At 37.8% G+C, this 20,842-nt stretch overlaps 1 protein-coding gene across 6 annotated transcripts in view; it reads right to left on the bottom strand.

The window, feature by feature from the left end:
* tenm2b (teneurin transmembrane protein 2b) overlaps positions 1-20,842 on the bottom strand; it is a 246,882-nt gene that overhangs the window by 23,221 nt on the left and 202,819 nt on the right. For all 6 annotated transcript variants that reach the window (XM_039693821.2, XM_089123764.1, XM_089123765.1 and 3 more), the window contains 6 exons: positions 15,500-15,622; positions 9,646-9,851; positions 7,318-7,513; positions 4,747-4,848; positions 1,575-1,769; positions 1,051-1,251 (listed from right to left, as the gene is read on the bottom strand). In XM_039693821.2, coding sequence (XP_039549755.2) covers positions 1,051-1,251; positions 1,575-1,769; positions 4,747-4,848; positions 7,318-7,513; positions 9,646-9,851; positions 15,500-15,622 — 1,023 coding nt within the window. The remainder of the gene's footprint in view (positions 1-1,050; positions 1,252-1,574; positions 1,770-4,746; positions 4,849-7,317; positions 7,514-9,645; positions 9,852-15,499; positions 15,623-20,842) is intronic.

The raw sequence follows: 20,842 nt of genomic DNA, 5'->3' as shown, positions 1-20,842 counted from the left end.
CATTAAATTGACCAAAAGTGACATTAAAGATACCTATTATGTTATAATTATTGTGTTAGATATTATAATGCTTCATCTTTTTCAAATAAATGCTGTTCTTTTGAACCTATTTATCAAAGAATCCTGAAAAATCCTTGGTCAGCATAAACAACTTTATTACAAATTTAAATCAAAGTTAATGAATGAATATTGAATATTCATCCATTCATTTTGATTACAATTTTTAATAAAGTAGTTTATGCTTATATGAATGATATGATAGTTCATTTAACACATAGTTTCCTATCTAGAGAACTTTCTGTGCTGGTTGTGGCATGCATATTTCAACCAAGTTAATGTCATTATTAAATTAATCTCCTTTATGTAAATTAGGATTAGAATGATTGTTAACACTTTACTTGAAGCCTTTATGTATAATGCATTATAAAAGTATATAAAAGCCAGTATTTTAATGCACTAATTATGCCTTGTAATGCAACTTATAATGCATTATATGGTCTCAGGAATAATTGCAAACAAAGCTATAATATATTATAATAAACCTTTAGAAAGTATAATGCATTAAAACTCGACAAACAACTAATTTCAGATGTAAAACTAAATCTTTGAATATTATAAATCATTTTAACTTGGGTTACGATTATTTATAAAAAAACATAGTATATAGTGCATTATGATGTGCATTATAAATAACTTTATAATGCATTATAGATAAAGGCTTTAAGTTAAGTGTTACAGAATTTTTTTTAAAGTGTATCATTATTATATTATTTATGAATATATTCATAAATATTTTGGATTGCACCTCAATATTTTGGATTGCACCTCATCCACGCGAGTTTGAATTGCTTCCCAAATTTTTAGAGGTTTGTCCTATTTACATATGAATCTGGTGCTAAAACAGCACACGCAGCAAGTGCAAATAAACAACGCTATCAGCAAGCGCAATTAATGCTTAGTGAATCCCCCCTGAGAGTGTAGATGGATGAAAATGAAAGATTGGAAAAAAGAGAGCATGTGAGGAGGTGAAAATGGCTGATGGGACCGTACCCGTGGAGCAGTCAGGGCCCATCCAGTTGGGGTCACAGCTGCAGAGGCCCGTGTCGGGGCTGTAGACTCCGTGGCCGTTGCACTGATCCGGGCACTGGGCTCTGGACACGTCGCATAGAGGCCCGGACCAACCCGGTTTACAGTGGCACTGACCGGACACGCAGCTGCCATGTCCTGAACACGTGGGGTCGAGACAATCCACTGGAGAGAAAGAAACAGAGCATTTGAAAAAGCTTTTTTCCTCCTCATCTTTCACTCCTCCTTCCTAAACTCCCCTCTGGGATCTCAACACTTTCAGAAAGCAGCTGCTCATATGAACATGCACTCAGAGACTTCGTTTCAGCCCAATTTCTTAAAAGCCCGATCAATGGAATGGATTTCATCACTTTAATAAAGTTTACTATGCTTGTATCAGCACGCTTTTATAGCAGACATTTGAAATCGGAGATTCTCAGAGGAAGAGGTTTTTTCCGAGAGTGCTGAAACAAGTTTGGAAAACGAGAAGCTGTCGACACGCTCATTACCTTCCTCGCAGGACTCGCCGCGGTAACCCGCTTCACAGGTGCAGCTGCCCTGGGCGCAGGTCCCGTGACCGCCGCAGCTTGGGTCGACGCACTGGCTCTGGGGCACGTCACACTCCAGCCCCTTCCAGCCGCTGTAGCACATGCACACACCTTTGCTGTACTGGCCGTTCCCACTGCACAGCACGGGACAAGCCACTGCAATGGAGACAGAACCAAAGGATGCAGGAGGGAAAACAAATGAGGGAGTGAGGGAAGGACAGAAGACGAGGATGTTTGAGAGGAATTAGTGAAAACCAGCTTCATTGAGAGAAGTTTAGGCATGAAATGTAAGATAAGATAAGAGAAAAATGAAGCATAGAGTTAATTCAAACGAAGAGACTGAACTGTATGAAAACACCTCAAAGATGTGCGTCAATGTCTGTGAATCACCAATCAATAATTTAATGTGATTGTTTTCTGGCAATAATCAAATGAACCCTCCTGAACTGTCCTGACATATATGTGGACTTGGGATGTTGGATTTGTTTTAGTGAACTGGTGTGATCAGATGAACAAGACTGAAAAGAAAAGAAATTATTCACCAAACACAGTGTTCCATCTTTTATATTGAAATAACACAAGTTTAATGACACCCTAATCAAAAGTCATTAATTAAAACCCCCCATTGTTTTACTGCTGAGATTAAATTATACATAATATAATCTGAAATATTGTTACAATTTAAAATAACTGTTTGTAAAGTTGTTGTAAAATAAATAAATTATTTTTATGTTAGCAAAATAATTTTTATTTTTATTTTTAAATGTATTGCTTTGATAGATCATTATTCCAGAAAATTATTAATTTGGTGCTCAAGTAATAGTTCTTATCATTATCATTGTTTAAAACAGTTGTACTGTTTAATTTTTTTGTGAAAACAGTGATGAATTTTTCTTTCAGGATTCTTTAAAGAAAGTTCAAAAGCACATATTTGAAATACAAATCGTCTGTAACATACATGTCTTTACTGTGACTTCTGATCAATTTAATGAAGCCTTGTTGATTAAAATAATTAATTTCTTTACAAACAAAAAATAAATCAAAAAAAGTAAATTGTTCAAATGAACCAGATTAAAGATTGATAAAAATCCTGTGTAGAATCAAACCTTTGGTGGAATTGCATATCTTTTATATTGAATATAAAAGTACATTCTTCAAGTTAAATGACTAATTAAGATTTATTTAAAAAAAAATGTGCCAGAATATACTGCTAAAATTAAATTAGAAATGTTATAACCTGATATTATAAAATTATATAATCATATCAAGTATTGCCACCTAAAAAAGTTAGTTAGTTAGCTAAATTTGATTACTTACTAAAAAGTAGCCTGACTATAACCAAATAAGTGGCTTGTAACTTAACAAGGTATACTTTATTTGAAAGTTTATCCAACATTAGCCTGCACATACTCAAACTGAACAGAAACTTATTAGAAAATCTTAGTTTTCAATGAAGACTTGCCTAGAATTAACGAATATAGAAAAAGAAGAAAATAATCATGCCTTGCTATTTTCCGTCACAGGGTTCTGCATAATCTCTCTGTATATAGAAAGAAAGACTTTGCCATCTGTAATTAAGGTAGCACGCTTCAAAGGCAATATCAACAATGCTCTCTGCTACTCAGAAGAGACAGCATTCGACAGTAATAAACTAGCCGTATATGGCCTCAGGTGAGCTCACACATATTTCTCTTTATGAAGCCTCCACTGAGAGCACTTCATCACTCAAAAAGATTTGTCTGGCACAGTAAAGCCAACAAACCCATTAGACATTTTGGCATAAATGAGACGGGATTAATTAGGGATGTTGTAATTCATCTGTCTGGATCTCAGATGATGTGACAGTGTCAAAGAGCCGTTACGGAAAATGTCCAGAGCTTATGTACACTGACGATCTCATGACAAATTTTGAGCTTGAGGGAAAATTCTGCTGTTTCACACAAAAATAACAGCTTCAGAATCAAACATGTAGCAAGTCATATATAAAACTTAAGGCAAATTGCACATAAAAACCAGTGGATTACAAAGGTTATTTGTAAGTCATGGTAAATACATTGAATATAAAATTAAACGTTGAATAGCAACCAAGTTTTAATCAAAGAAAAAAAGAAAAGGAGAAAATCACTCGCTGCTCTTGACTGAGTAACTTTTGTAACTTAAATTCTGAGCATTAATATGTATTTAATTTTCACAATGAAAACTATCCAGAGTTATTTGACATTTGATTACTTTCATATCTGTAGTATTTCTTATCTTAGTACTACTGTTTGACCCATCTGTAAAATTTAAACCATGGCTATTTAATTTGTCTCTTTATTCTATTGTATTTATTATCGTTTGCAATTCGTTTATTTGTTCTTATTTTATTTCTGACTGTTTACTTGTTTTTTTGTGAATCTAGTTATGTGTTTTGTTGTAATAGCTTAGTCAGTGTTGTAGTCGAGACCACCTCACTCGAGTCCGAGTCGAGTCCGAGTCGAGACCGAGACCAGTGAGGGTTGATTACCTAATTTAGTTTTATTTACTTAGAGAAATCCTTTTTTTATACTGAATTTACTTAGAGTTTAAAAAAAAATCAGTTTAGGGTAAAAAGGCCACATAGTAGATGGTGTTAAAAGTAATTTTATTACAATTTGTCATGCGCAGTTGCGCACTAGAAAATCACCAATCACTGGGCGTGTCAATCAATTTAAAGAAATATTTTATTAACATACATTAATAATCATGAAAAATATTTTGAATTGAACTCGAGTGGAGCACACGAGTCCATGACAAGACCAAGACCAGTCTCGAGACCGAGTCCGAGACAAGTCCGAGTCTCAAGTACTACAGTACTGAGCTTAGTGCTGAGTGTAAGCTATTACAACAAAATTATCAGTGGACCTCAGAGAAGGCAGTTAATGACCCCCTTAAAAATAATGCCACAATGTGAAAAATCTTAATTGTTTGTCATAATAAATATGAACTATACAATTTATTTGCATTTATAAGTGAGGTGTTATTTACTGCACAAATTGTTTTTATACAACACAGCTTTTCTGTAAGACAACTGCAAAATATATTTTGACAAATGCTGCAATGTGAAACAACATTTTTATTGTAAACACTCCTGCAGTGTGACAGTAAACGGTACCTTTGGAGCAGTCCGTGCCGTGGAACCCTGGGAAGCAATGACACGCTCCTGACATGCACTCTCCGTTGCCATGGCAATTCTGAGGGCACTCCTCCACTGAGTCTGAGACGACACATAAGAGACACGCATTTTACAACCCTCAGTTATTAATGAGGGACAGTCGAATGTAACATTCCCAAATCTAGAAAACCTTTTAAAAGCTGTTATCTGACAGAAGAAAGCGAGTTATAACACTATGAACTGCCTTGCATTTTGTGAGAAAATCTTTTACACAGCATGGTGCAATGTGAACTTTCAGTCAGCATTATTGACAGTTCAGTGGCAATGTGTGAATTACTGTGACACATTTCACCAAAGCCTTATGGGAAATATAACACTTTAACCGTGGCAAAGCTAAAATAAATTATGCTTTTCAAATCAACAGTAGCCATCAACCGAATGTCAGATACACACATTAATAAAGTATGTCATGATTTGATCTCCAGATCTAAGAGACCTCAAGAGCACAAAGTGTGTGTGTGTGTGTGTGTGTTACTCCTCAAACTGAATTTGCACACATACTGTTTTGAATATAGTGGACCCAAAAACATATTTGGAGACTTAAAAATGAATGGATGTCATTCTATTAGATAAATCTCAAAGTGGTATCTGCAAACCAATCATGGTCTATCATTTTCTCCAAATTATTTTGACTTTTCTGAATCATTTTTTTTGCAGTGAAAAACTAATCTCAAGGTTATTTTGAGTGGATGTATGTTCTTAAGAGAGTAAGCACAGGTGTGGTTCTTAACATGTTACTCTAATGTTTGACAACCAGAAAGTGTGCAAATACTTTTTAGTATTTTTTACTTAAAAAAACCCCCACCTCTTTTGATAAATCAATCTTATCATCAAAAAATAAATCTCTCTCTCACACACACTGTAAACCCCCTAAACCTACTTCTAATCCTTACTGATGCATTTTAACAGCGTAATTCATATTGCCAGCATTTATTTATTTTTTATTTTTAAGTTATGTTAAGCTTTGGAGATAGGCTTAATGTATTTGTAAACATTTGAATGAACTCAATAATAATGGAATTTTTTAATCTTGTATAATAAAGGTTGGTTTAAAGCACTTAATAAATGTAATTTTCCCATATTCCGTGACCTAATCTAAAGTGATAACTATTTATAGCTAACTATTAAGGATTATCTAACTCTTTACATATGAGCTAATTAAACAATAACACTTAATTACAGTGTTAATTACAGTGACAATTAATTAAGTATTCAAGCATTAAGTATGCATTAATTCACAGTAATGTATTAAACTATTTGAAAATGCTTTGTAATACACTACCTGTTATACATTTTTATCAACCTTTCTTATTATTATCAATATTGAATCAATTGTTTGGCTTAAATGTAGATTATTTAATGAAGAGAAAGTTTCTACTGATTTTTCTTTGTAATGTAAAACAATGTAACAATGAAAAAGTCTTGACTGTCACTTTTGATCAATTTAACGCACCCTTGTGGAATAAAACAGTTGATTTATTTAAAAAAAAGAAAAGGAAAGGAAACAAAACCCTAGTCAGTAGTGTATTAAATATATATTACAAACCCAATTCGAAACACATTCATATTTAGATAATCCCTAACAGTTAGCTATAAACAGTTATCACTTTAGATTAGTCATGGAAAATGGGAAAATTACATTAATTAAGTGCTTTAAGCCAACCTTTATTATACAATATTAAAAAACTCCATTATTTTTGAATTCATTCAAATGTTTACAAGTACATTAAGCCTATCTCCAAAGCTTAACATTGACTTGTTTGATTTAGTTCTCAGATGTAAGTCACTTTGGATAAAAAGCATCTGCTAAATTACTAAATGTAAATGTAAATATTTGGTTTTAAACCTGATTAATATTTTTATGTTTCTTTGTTTTATTAGCTAATTTGGGACACAATTCCTATGCATTTTCACTCATTCTTTCATATACTGAAGCATACAACAGTTTCTATGTTCTGAATTTTGAATGATTGAACAACTAAGCAGTGTATGCATGAATATTTAAACATACAATATATACAGTACATGAATATGTAAAATACAGCAATGCCTCCTATACGCTTCATGAGTTCTGCATCACTCCCCGATATCATGACAGACACAAGGTCAAATTCCCACTTTTCCATCCTTCACTGACAGCTCCTCTCAGCTGTTGTAGAAGAAAGCCTCAAAGTTGGCATTGTGCTTATGTGAAGTCATCACTATGGCAACCTTTGTGGATATTATAGAGGATATTGACTAAACTGCCAGGACAAACATTTTTCAGTGCTTACTTATATTTTACAAATACAACGATTCCTTGTATGGCCTTAAGAAATGTAAGTGAAAGCAATAAAAGGAGCTCTACTTCAACTGCACACATTCAAACTGAAATATAATATAAAGTTAAGGGTGGATCATGGGTACTACGTATCCTCTAAACAGCAGGTCACCAAGCAACCAAGTTTCTAATTTACCATCTTTTTGAATATGTTGACCCTTAGTGTGTAAATAAAAGCTGGAGGTGTGTACCTAGAGCCACAGTGCTGAATGAGACTGGCTCTTTCTCCCTGCCGTCATTGTAGAAGGCCAAGTGCCAAGTGCCGGGGTCCAGATACTGAACAAAGATGGCCTCATTCTGAACAACGGTCTGAATGCTGCGCCGCTCACGAGGAGACTCAATAACGCTCCACTTCTCCTTTCCATCCAGCCTTTCCATAAAGTCATACTGAAAAGACACAGAGAGACAGGTGAAAACAGGACGTCATCTTCAGTAAACACTGTAACGCAAATCAAAAAAGTCAAATTAAATCAAAATGTAGAGGAGATAACAACTCTGAAATGTGATAAGACACGTGTAAGAATGCTGCAGACAAATATGCAGTGATAATTTGGAAATAATTTACAATTCATTATGAAGAGTTGCAGCAAAAAAAAGCCTGTCTGTGTCTACACAGATGGTCTCTTCATGGTAATTAACAAAAACCTGTCTTTTTAAGGAGGAACATCATAGAGAACCAGATTTCCTTTGCTTTCCACAAAATCGTGACAAATCCCAGTTTTCAACGGTTGGGTTTTGTCGGATCAGTACGTTAACCCTTTCTGTCAGGACCACTATCGTCAAATACAATTGACCAACATGAATGTATTGCAGATATCATTAATTAATTTTAATGAAAACATAATTCAAGAATTTTATTCTGATTCAGGGGGAATCAAAATGCCAAATCCCAAGATGCCAAAAGAATTGGCTCCTGAGAAATGCGATATCTGCTGATAATACTGAAGGAGCTTGTATAATAGGCTCTAGGCGTAGTATGGGCTCTATGCACGACGGTATTTCCGGTGAAGGTTTAAGGATGCTCAATAACTTCCGCCGATCGTAGAGTCCAATGCAATACCGAGAATTTATATTGAATTTTATACTAAAGAAACGTTAGTCACAAAAACAGACAAAACAGACACCCCTCGTTGTGTTTATGCTTCTTTTTAAAATTATATTAAATAAACATAACTATACATAAAATTACATCTAAACGTATGAAAGTTTCGTTTCAAAGACGGGAGGACAGTAAATTTTGAAGACTCTGCCATAATCCCGTTTTCCTTGGTTTTCCTCCGCTTTAATCTCCACAACCGGAAAGAGACGATCATCCTTAGGTCAAATTCGAAACTTATGCGTGCAAATAGCCCATTCCTATAGGTAGACGTGGATCAGCTGAGAGCAAGCTTGACATATGGCGGTTTTCCACTACACAGCACCAGCTCGACTCGACTCGGCTCGGCTCACCTTTGTTTGGTTTTCCACTGTGTAAAAGTTGTTCCTGTTCCTGCTTTCGGGTGCTTTTTTTTTGTACCACCTCCAGCGAGGTTCTGAGCGAGCTATGGCGATAAAATGTCACGTGAAAACAATGCCGACTGCTGATTGGTCAGAGAGAATCGTCAGCATTCACTGCGTCATCATTACACGTGCTAGATGGAGTATCCAGAATAACCCCGCCATTTTTAAATAGTTTGGCCAGAGATAGTTACTAAACTAACTATCATTATGGCAACTCGGAAGAATACGCCGTGGTCAAACGAGGAGGTGCAGACTTTCCTTTGTTTGGTTGCCGAAGAGAGGATCCAGCGAGAGGTTGATGGGGCAACGAGGAACGAAAGGCGTCGCTATGACGACCGGGTACTATTTGTGGCGATACTGTCTGCAATGGAAAACGGAGAGAAAAGCGAGCTGAGGCGAGCCGAGTCGAGTCGGTACTGGTAATGGAAAAGCTTCATAACGTGACGTGCCAGAACTGACCCTACACTTGATTTCGGTGTTTGCAGTGTGATCACAGTGTCAATCAATAGATTATGATATCAGCACTTGAGTATTCTCAAAAGCAGCCTGTTTAATTATTGTTCCCTCCCAAAGAGATTTTTGTCCCTCAAATGTAAGTCCATTCCACCAACACTTTCATGATCCAAAAAGTCCATAAAGACACTTTAAAAGTAATCTACATGAATTGAGCTGTCTAGTCTAAGTTTACCGAGGAGACAAGATTGCTTTACGTAATGCACAGATTTAATTTAGGCTTTTATTTACATATAAACATCCACACACATGCACAAAGTTAAAATTTGACTTTTAATGAACAGACATACATCACTCAGGTTTCATTAAAAACATCTAATTTGTGTTTTTCGAAGGTGGGTTTGGAAAGACATGAGGGTGAGTAAGTCAGACAGAGTTTTCAGTTTTGGGTGAACTAACCCTTTAACAAAAACTGAACTGGACGTAAAAACTGCATACTCAACCTTAATTGTAAATGGACATGGCTCCTTTAAGAGAAGAAACAAGTCATGAGGCGATTTTCTCACCTGAGCATGTGAAGGAGGCAGGCCTTTCCGCATGTAGACCCCAAACAGTGCGTCCTTGCCCAGGGAGATGTTGAATTTGAGGAAGTGTGGCTGGCGCAGGTGAAGCAGAGACCTCCAGAAGACGCCTGGAGGAACATCCTGACTGACACGCTGACCCAGCTCCAACTCCCCGCTGTTTATACTGCTGTTCTTCAACACCCATGGCCCTGAGGCGGACGCCAAGAGAAGACACAAGATTTGTTTGATTAAAAAAGGTCTTTCAAAGACAGGGAGAATGGGGAATATCTTCAGCTCAGTGTGAACATATTTGCAGTGTGTACAAAGAAAAATCAACATATATAATTCCTCAGAGACGCAGCTCTGCGCTAATGAGTGTGTGGTGGGGGCTGCCAAAGTCATCAACCCTGAATCAAACCCTGTCTTTTCCCTTGAGATCATAATACCTCTGCATGACAGCAATGGCCACACGCGCACACTTCCCTTCCTAAACACACCTGCTAATTCTGTCCCCTAGAGAGAAAACTGTTGCCATGTTGACAGCGCAGATAAATTGCAGCAACTCCAATCAGAAAATAACCCAGCAAACGGGTCTTGATGGTATCAGAAGCAACATACACACCCAGACACACTCTTTTTGTGTCTGATGGGCCAGTGCAACATGAGTGGGTTTGGTGTTAGCTGTCAGTCTAGTCGGTGTTCTCGATGCTTGATGTGCCCTGATAAGCAGAGACAATCTGTTTCTCTGCCTGCAAAAACCTCTGGCTGCATTTAAACGAGTTATGGAGAGAGATGAATTGAATTGATAAGAGTGAAAGCAGGCTCTTTCCCTAAATGGATCAAGCCTCTTTTTTTTTCTTTTTTTTTTTTGCCCGAGAACATGAGCACGTATACGTGTCAGGTCTGAGTGACAGGTTGGTTAAAGCGGCCCATTCTGGTAACCTGTGGGAGCTCGCACCAACCTCCCTCATTAACATGGAGCATGGATGAACAGCTCAGTGCTGAAGGCGAGCAATACACTAAGAGAGCGAGAGAGAGACAGAGGTGGGAACGCAGAAAAAAGTGGGAGAGAAAATCCTATGGAGAAGAGTCTTCTGTTGTAGAGCTGAAGTTTAAACTCCTCATTACTCGCTCTCAATCCGCCAGAACTGCCTACATCAGAGCCAGTGAAAAAGGCTCTTTCTTTCCCCTTACAAAAGTACAGGTACGCCCAGGTTTTGGTATGGATGGACTTTCTTGTTTAGCCTGGATACGACTAGGTCAGTCCCCTTTATAAACCTACAATTACTCTTGTAATGTATTAAATAACACACCATAATAAATGATTAGCTATCTCTAGAGAAAATGACAGATTGAATCAGTATCTGAGGAGTTTAAGGGACTGAAAAAAGGCTGAATATGCTTAGGAAAAGAGAAAGTGAGCAAGAGAGAAAGTGTAAATAGAACGAGAGATGAAAGGCAGAGCTCAGGTAGAGATGAAGAGCAAAGCTCCCAAGAGGAGACAAAAGCCCTGTCCACACGGAGACGCCTTTAGCTGTATAAGTACAAATTTTGTATTTCATTTATTTATTTCAACAGGGAGAATGTATAAAAAACATTAATTAAAGATGTTTTCACCAGATTTAGCTTAAGCTAGTTTCCATCTGCAGTCCCCGAGTATCAAATTGGCGTTTCGTCCAAAGGGATCCAGCATTTTGGGACACTGAAACTGGATCTCAGAGAGGATAAATCTGAAACCAACACCCTTGGGTTTTCGTGTGTATGGCCAATCGTACATTTTGTGAAACGATGATATTATCACACCACGTGTCAGTATTAGTCACACACCGCTACGTCACACGTAAGAGCAACAACAATGACGGACTATAAGTTTGTGTTCGATCTGCAGAAGCTACTGAGCCTATTAGCTTTACTAAAGCAAAATCTTCTGCTCCTACGCTACTACGGTGAGCAATCTTCGTCTTCACTTAGCTGTCCTGTTGGGTTTGTATAGAGTGTGCTAAGTCTTCTTCTTCTTGTTTAGTGTATCTCTGTGGCATAATTACAGTTCCACATAATAGTCAGGCATGTACAGTACTGTATACCACATCGTTTTCAGTCGGTTTTATATGTACGCATATATTTTTTTGAGACAACGCTTTGTTTACAAAAAAAAATTAAGAACGAGGGAAAAAAAACGGATATGAAATGCTCTGGCTCTGTGTGATTGTGGCCAAATAAACCCTGTGAGCAACAGTTACATTTTTTAAACTTTATTGTGTCTGCTTGTGTTTTTAAGAAACTTTATATAGGCTTCAAAATGTATACATTTTGGATTAACTTGTAAAGATTATCTTAATAGACAAAATGTGTAAGGGTCACAACTCTTTATTAAACATTTGCGATTTTCCAAAAGTCTATGGGGAAAACGCATTGCTTTTCGACCGAGGGAACCCATGCGCCACTAGATTCCAAGTTGTCCTACAAAGTGACGTCATCACTTCGGCACTCTATTAGCAGACCCTTTGATGTACACAGATCTGGGCCTATAGGCCTTGATCACCATCAGTACCACTTTCCCTTGCAGGGGGTTGAAACAAAAAAACAAAAGTCTGTTCCATTTCAAGCCTTCAATTCCCAGTGGATGAAATCAAGTAATGCCCTATATTTTACAACTGAAAAATGTTTTACTCAAATGTATTCCACATTACAAGTCAAATGACCTGCTATTACTGATTAAAGCAGAAATGTATGTGAAGAAACTATCACCTCATAGCAAGGGCATGAGTTAAAATGATCAAAGATTCCTCAAAAGGCTTAATTTATGTCCCATAGATGTCGCATTAAGATTGCAAGCAGTATCAATAATGTAAAAAATGTGATGTGCAATCAAATGTCCCGATGTTCACTGAAGTCCTGACATGTAGCCTGTATCCTCATAACAACATTAAAACTGGAGAACGGTTTGAGCCCAGCATCATGCTTCTTCTCCCCCACTGACAGCTCACCATTAAACATGTGTCTGTGCGTCTGTAGGACAGCTAACCTTTCTCCAGAAAGCTCTCCATCAAACTGAAGGGGAAAAAAAACACTTCAGGAAAAATAGACAACTCTAAAGCTTTTGCACATGATGTCCTTCCTCCCACATTATGCTCATCCAGTATCAGACAGGAGTCCTTCCATTACTAACCCAGGCTCATTAGAAAAACGTGCCTGTGGCATTTCTGCAAAATGATATTGTGTTGCTTCTGCATTTTTAAAGTGGCAAGTCCAGTAAGTGGTGCATGCTCATTTTTCTCTAAAAAGGTCAATCACATTTGAAAGTAATGTACCATCTACATTAAAGCCTACCCTAAACATAACTGATAGTGTTAACTAAAGGAAATGTGAGTAAACCATGGCATTTTAGCTTGCTTATACAAGTGTTTGAGCGCTTTTATCGAGCATTGTGACTCGTGTTTCACAAAACTTGCATTTATTAATCAATAATCTGTCCTATTAATCATAATTGGTGTGAAAGGAAATTAAAGTTCTTGGTGTTTTACTTCCACTAGTGTTTATTTCAGCTGGACACTGTAGTGAATAGTATAGGTAGATTTTTGGAGTTTTTTTTCTCTCCAAAAATGTATCTGGAAGCACGTTTTTGTTGTTGTTGTTGTTGTTGTGCATTATACAGTCCAAAACAAATAGTGTACTGTGTGTGAAGAACGTCAATACCGGCACTCTCTAAAGGTCAGTGACAGTCGTTATCATCTAAACGTGTCGACACTGATAATGATAAATCATTTGAGGTGAATGCACAACAGACAGAGAGACTCTTTGTGTTTGAGCCACTAAGAGCTAGCCAGAGCTTTGAACCATTAACTAAAGTCCATTGAGATCTAAATAACACTGTTTATCAAAGGTCGCTGTGAGACAAAGGCACACAAGACTGTAATTTTACACTAATGTACTCTCTCAATATACAGTAAAGACGAATCACTGTTTGGGCTCAGATTATTCTTACAAAGCCTCAGTCTGACATAGACAAACTGTGTTATAAACAGCCAACTGTGACTAAAACCAGCCATCCTTTATAATAACTGTATTAGCATTACATACAGAACTGCAGGAGGAGCACTGAGAAGAGTTGGACCAGTTAAAGACAATACAAAATCTAGTGTAACATGGCATATTTCTTAATGAAACAAAATACTTAGTTCGGAAAAAAAAAATACAGGGTTGCACTTGCGCTATAATGTTATTGTTAATATTTTATATAATAGATATGGTTAGGTCATATTAAAAAAAAAAATACCGTTCCCACTTTATAGACCATTTCACAAGATGTAAACAACACCGGTCCAGAAGCACTTCCTGTTTCAGTTTTTTAACACTACATAAAAGCTGGGATAAAATACAACCAACAGAACATTTAAATCTGAATCAAAAAGTTAAACAAACATCTTTAAGATGTTTTCTTTACATGTGAAATAAAGAAAACAGTTACAAACTCAAACAGGAAGTGCTTCTGGACCAGTGTTGTTTACATCTTGTGAAATGGTCTATATTAAGTGGCTTTAAGTACTATGTACTTTCATTGAAACAAATAATTTGATACAATGGACTTATTGTGTATTGTGTTTTTACATTGTACTTATATTTTTAAAATACCAGCATGTAATTACAGCTGTAACTAATTTATGTAATTACACAGCTGACCCATCCCTTACACTTTAACCTACCCTTAAACCTACCCATACCACCACACCTGTCCCTAACCTTACCCAGATCACACCTCAATAGCAGGAAATAGTGTTTTACAATACAACAGCAGAAGTACATTGTACTTATTTTTCAATACATACTTAAAGCCACTTAATATAAAGTGGAATAAAAAAAAAACATAATAGAATATTATTCTAGAAAATATGCTTAGAGACGCGCAGGTCAGCTCTAACGTCATCCGCTGTTAACCTGTTAAAGGAGATGTGTATATATTCAATTCAGATAAAGTACATTGCACATAAAGATCTACCCTTTGAGGTAGTTATAGTAACACAGCTTGCTTTATTAAGTTAGGAGCTATAAATATGATTTGTGAGATTTAAATCACGTAAGTCAATGAAAGCGCACAGCTCTGAAAGAATGAGGCACACAGTTGCAGCTTGTTCACATTCACCGCATTTTACCGTGAAATGACAGTTCCGAGTCTTTAATAAAGTTAACACACATTAAAAGTAACACAGTAATTTTTCAAACTTCATAATATATTTCCAAGACCCTTGTGATGGTATATCGACTTACAATAGGTTAAATGACACGTGTGCCATAGCCTGACGTGGTCTGTATCGCTTTTACTTGCACTATGTAACTTCGGGTAGTAACTGGAGCATAAAAACAACTACAAAATTCGACTGCTTTACGGTATACGTCACTTCACTCAAAACTTCCTCAAATCATCTATGGCCAATGTTGATTGGCCACCAAAGCCGGTGCTGGATAAACAGCGAGAGTGCGTGTGCGACAGTAGGCTTGCGGTAGGCTAAATTATTTACGACAGCGGTAATGGACAATTCCGCTTCCAACCTGTAGGGCGATGGAGATGATCCTTAGTGTTGCTTTAATGATTTATCTCTCATCCACGTGCGACACACCAGCAATCTTTGGCGATTGGCGACCACTAATGGTTAATTGTATAACATAGTAATTATGCTATTATTAATGATTTTTTAGCCCACTAGAACAACATGAATGCTAATGAATTATGCAATATAAAATGATTGCCGTGTAAACAGAGAGCAGTTTGGATTTCATCTTATAAGGGGGTTTGCATTTAATGTCCTCAGGTGAGTTGGATTTCACATGGTCATGCTTCAGGGTCGTGTTTTGCTTTTACCTCTGCCTCCGGAGGGCACTGTTGCCACATCGCCAACGCCAGGAATACTCATGCTGAGGCCAGTGTTCACTAGATGCCCTTCTGTGGGCTTCAGCCGCCAATTCAAGCCAAGCAGATTAAGAGCTGTAAGGGAGAGAAAGAGAGAATTAAAAAATAGAACATGACACTACATTACACCTTCCAACCACTTTACGTACGCACGGATGACACGTCCTGACAGCAGAGAGCATGCGACACACAACAACTATAACTTTTGCTGACAGAGGTGACTTTAGCATACAAATACACTCATTATAGAAAATGACACTTTGACTGCAGTCTGTGCTTTGTTTGGGCTCTGTGCCCAGACAGGTTTTGTTGGACCAGGTTTAATCCAAACCACTACAGGAATGCTAAATTCTCCAAAGATATGAATATGTCACACAGAAGCAGGTGGCAAATGAGAAAAACAAAACGTTAAACGCAACACAATATGATTTCAGAAAGGAAAAGACACTTATCTCGAAACTGCAAATCAAGGTGTGAGAGGACAAAAAAAATTGTCTTGGAAAAACGAAACAGAAGCCATTTTAAAGTTGGTGACAGATGCCAAATATTCTCTGCACATTCTTGTGTGCGTGTGTGTGCTAGAGAAGATGTTGGCTAGATGCCCGCTTCTCTCCGCACCCCATATGTACTATAATCAGTGCTTCAGCACTTCCAAGACTTTGTAGAGACTGATTAGCTCCAATGGAGATCACTCAAAATGCAATATTCAAATATGTCAAGTCTGTTTAAGAAATATGATAATGATCAGGGAAAGTTAGTTTTTGTGATGTGCTGGTGAAAATTACAAATGAGGCGCCCCAAGGGAAAACAAGTGCAGTCATATACACACACACGGACATAAAATCTTCCGGGAAAAAGCTGACGTTTGCAGAATCAACCATAACACCTCACCTCCGCCCCCTAGTTCTTCTATCCCTCCCTCTATCTCATCCACGCAAAATCAATGCCAACTCGGTCTTTTGGTACCTCCTGACTGTACATCTGAGGGTGTGTTATCACTCTTGTGTAGAGGGGTCAAAAGAAAAAGCTGACTCCTTCAGGCTGTCAGATGCTCTGATGCCATCTAGTCATTGTCCCACATGCACTATTCCTCATCTTATCTCTGTGTCCTCTAATCAGCAATATCTCTCGCTCCTTCATTGTTCTTTTCACCTTTCTCGTATTCTCCATCCCTCCTGCTTTCTTTTTGTTCATTTCATCGCAGTGCTGGGTGGTCTGTTATGAGCTGTGGAGCTTAGCATAAGCGTACACACCCAGGCTAAAGTTGACTAAAAAGAGGAATTAACCGATTTTCTTAGTGAATGAATAATGTATTGTCAATAAATAAACATTGTTCCTTAAAATACAGGGGGCATAAGTTTAAAAAAAATGGTTTCGGGAAACAGTCGTGACTAGCTAGTTGATTTCTTCAAAGATGCATCGTACTATGGTATTTAAGCAGCGACTTACGTCGTTGTACGGGAAACACACCCCAGCAGAAGAAGTACCTTGTTATTTCATATCCTCTGCGGAAGAATGTGCATGGTTAAGAGTCAGATCTCATGTGTGTCTCACACTGGTCTCATGTCTGGCAGCATTAGCATTAGCATGTAGTGTCACTGAACTTTTTTTTTTTGCTAATCAAATTTGGAGATCTCCAACAAACATTTTTGGTCTGTGCGATAAGCATTAATAATTAAGAGAAAATGTGTTAGATGTGAAATTCATGAGATGCTGCCTCTAACTTTATGTAATCTCTATGTATAATTCACCTCTTCAAAGTGATGAATAACATTACCTACCTAAAGCACGGAGAAAGAAACAGGAGGAGATAGAAGGTGTGAGAGAACATATGGGAATACAGATGACAAAAGTATTTCCCTGTATTGCCTGAGTAAGTCTGCATCTACACTATGGATTTCTTCTCGGACTTAAAAGCACACTGAGAAAATGAAATCTAAGCTGCAAAGCTTCCTTCACTGAGCTGTAGTTGGTGCTGACACCAGTATCGCAAAAGTGGAACTCTTCCTTTAGCAATCCATTTCGATTATAGAACAGAAATGCATTTTTGATGCTTATACGAGTCACTTATTCAGTTTAGGCCGGGTCAGATTAGGGCTTTCATCTGACCCAATTTACACTAGAATGTTGAATACGATATTTGACAAAAATCATATTCTTTATATCTTGGATTACATTAGGTTCACCAATATAAAAATTATGATAATCTAATAATTATTTTCATAAAATGGCCCATAACCACTGAAATTATATTATATTAATAAAACAATAATAAAAAACAAAAAATAAATAGTTATTACTGTTCAAAAAATTGGGGTGAGTAGTTATTACTTTCATTAAGGATACATTAAAGGCCATTTTTTCTACTTTAGATTAATGCTGTTTTTGATTTATATTCATTAAAAAAAATCCTGAAAAAAGGTATCACAATTCCACAAAAATATTTAGCAGCACAACTGTTTACAACATTGATAATAATAATAAATGTTTCATGAGCATCAAATCAGCATATTAAAATGATTTCTGAAGGATCATGTGACACTGAAGATTGAAGTAATGATGGTTTGCCATCACAGGAATAAATGACATTTTAAAACATATTAAAATACAATTAGCACAAATGTTAGGGCATGTCAAAACATCTCAAGGGCCCCAAAAACACCTTAGACCCCAGAGGGTTAAAGAAGTCTCTTCTCCTCAACAAGGCTGCATTTATTTAACCAAAAATACAGTTAAAAAACTGTAAACTGTAACATTGTGATTATTATTATAATTTGGAATACATTTTTTTATTTTAATATATTTTAAAATGTAATTTATTCCTGTGATGGCAAAGCAACATCTCCAGTCTTCAGTGTCACATTATCCTTCAGAAAAAACAACAACAGTTTTTTAACTTGCTGGCCCCAAACTTTTGAAAGGCGGTGTATATTAAAATATATATCAAACATTTTTAAACATTTAAAATCAAGTGTTTTAAAATAATTTGAGCATCACAATAATGAAAAATGGATATTGTTTTTGAGATCTGTTGGTCAGCAGAAAGACAGTATCCATATCAGAGATATTCTCACATTATTTTACTTGGTACATGAAGTACATGTATTTTGACATTTCTAATCAGAATGAACTGCATTTTGAGAAGATGTGTGTGTTGTTCAAAACCACTGGTGGTCCATAAGAGGCCTCTGATAGATGTACACATACAGTATATGAAGGTGCTGCTGATGTGATAGCTACAGTATGAGCCAAGCATGTGAAGCTCTACCGTCAGGCACTGGCCTGAAAACCAAGCCACAGGTAAGTCAGCTGATCTCCTTCGTGAGCTCACGCTTGCAGAATGATGGGGAAAAAAGAGCTGACTTACCTTTGACAGCATGGGAGATGCTTGGAAATTGAGAACGACACTAAACAGATAGAGGAGCCAGCTTTATGAATCAACCCTACAGTACGTGGTTGATGTGCTACAGAGGTGCCTGCGGATAGTCTCTGGAGGCTTGAAGGTGTGTGAATGTTTGAGTGTATTGTTGTATTATGATTTTTCTCTGCATAGAAAAAAATGCTAAGAGGGTAAACAGAGGCTACAAGTATTTACACAGAATCCAAATCAAGGGAGACAATATATCATGTGCTTAAATGTTGATAATTTATCAGGTGCATTACGAACAGAAGACACAAACAAATTAACATGATGAAGGAGCAGCTGTCTGTCAGCTGCCTTTCTCGAATGTGAAGGAAGGAAAGTTCCCTTTCGAGTGGAACTCAACACTGCGTTATGATGTTAAAGGGGTGGAATAATGCCCCATTTTACAAGATGTAAAATAAGTCAAATAGCTCAAAATGCCCATGAGATATTTATTTTTATAGCATGTTAAATTTGTCCCTTTTTGAGGGTGAGCAAAAACACGTTGTTTTGTGTGTGTCCCTTTAAATGCAAACGAGCTGCTGCTCCCGGCGCAGAGGGCGGAGCTCCGAGAGCTTGAGTGTGTGTGTTCGCAGATCCAATTACCTCACACAGACAAACACTAAAATGACAGAAACTGTTCTGCCTTTTATGTTCAAACCGGAGTCAGACAATGATGGAGAGACTCAAGAAGAAGTGACAACATTCTTTGAGCGTAGTAACTTTGCAGATGTTGTTTATGCTTAAAAAGCAACATTACACACTAACTAAAGTTATAAAAGTTAAATCATAATAAACCACCCCTTTAACACTATGGGAATGCTTCTGCGTGAGCCAATGTCTAAAGTACATGTGGAAAAGAAGCCAATTACATTGGCCGGAGAAAGGTCAGGTGATGTAACGACAGTGGGGAAAAAGAAAAAAAATCTTTTTTCTGGATGCCCTGTTTTCTCGGTCTGGCATGTTTAGTGACAAGTTTCAGGTGGCAAATCAGTGGTCTTCAAGCAATTTCTAACTCGATAGTTCCAGTCCTTAGTTCAAGGGAAGAGAAACCGGCCAGTGTGGCGGACGGAATTGCTCAGCATCAAGAATGGGGATCTGAACACAGCACACATCCATTCAAGTGATTGAATCGCAGCCCCTGGGGGAAGGACAAACGAGGTGAGAGGAGAGGAAACGGAAGCATGAGAAGAGACAGAGACGAGAGATGGGAGAGAGGAAAAAAATGTTGTTCCAGTTCCTGGACACACTAGCGCTCGGTCCTCGGCCAGCAAAGAGGCTCTCACTCGCGGTGCCATGCGATGGTACTGGATGCTCCTCGGTGAACGGTGGCCCAGCAGCATGCTCCCCATGCCTGCTCCTCCACATCATTGCGGACGGCAGCAGGCCTGGTCTCTGGCGAATGGCGCCAACTCCTCCGTCCCCTCATGGACGGCAGCCATCCCACCTCGACCCAGGAGTAAGGCAGCGAGCTCTCCGTCCCACCTGTTCTTCAACCGCTCCAGCACCACACCTCCTCAGCACCGCAATCCCCCTCAACAGCGAGGGCTCTCCAACAGCGTGTCCCTCCTTCCTCCCGGGCTTCGGCACCAATGTAAAGACGTAATGTTTAGGGAAGAAGGAGGTGGGTACCGGCGGACATTTTAAACACTTAAATCATCAAAATAAACAAACACAAAACTTAAGTAAAGAGGCCGCACCAACTTAAATAGTCCAGGCCTGGTCCACTCTCATCCTTCACTGTCGTTGCTCCTTCTCTTATGTTCCCAGAGTTCCTCTTTGAGATCTCGAAGCCGGTGCGGTGCGCAGGTGATGCTAATTAACACTTGCGCCACCGGCCTCGCACTGTTCCCTCAGCCTGCTTGCCACATGCACAACAATGCATGTTCACC

Source organism: Pimephales promelas, chromosome 19 (assembly GCF_988280905.1).
Source record: "Pimephales promelas chromosome 19, fPimPro1.hap1.1, whole genome shotgun sequence".
Lineage (NCBI taxonomy): Eukaryota > Metazoa > Chordata > Actinopteri > Cypriniformes > Leuciscidae > Pimephales > Pimephales promelas.
The sequence above is the reverse complement of the archived record's forward strand: the minus strand, read 5'-3'. Positions and strand labels throughout refer to the sequence as shown.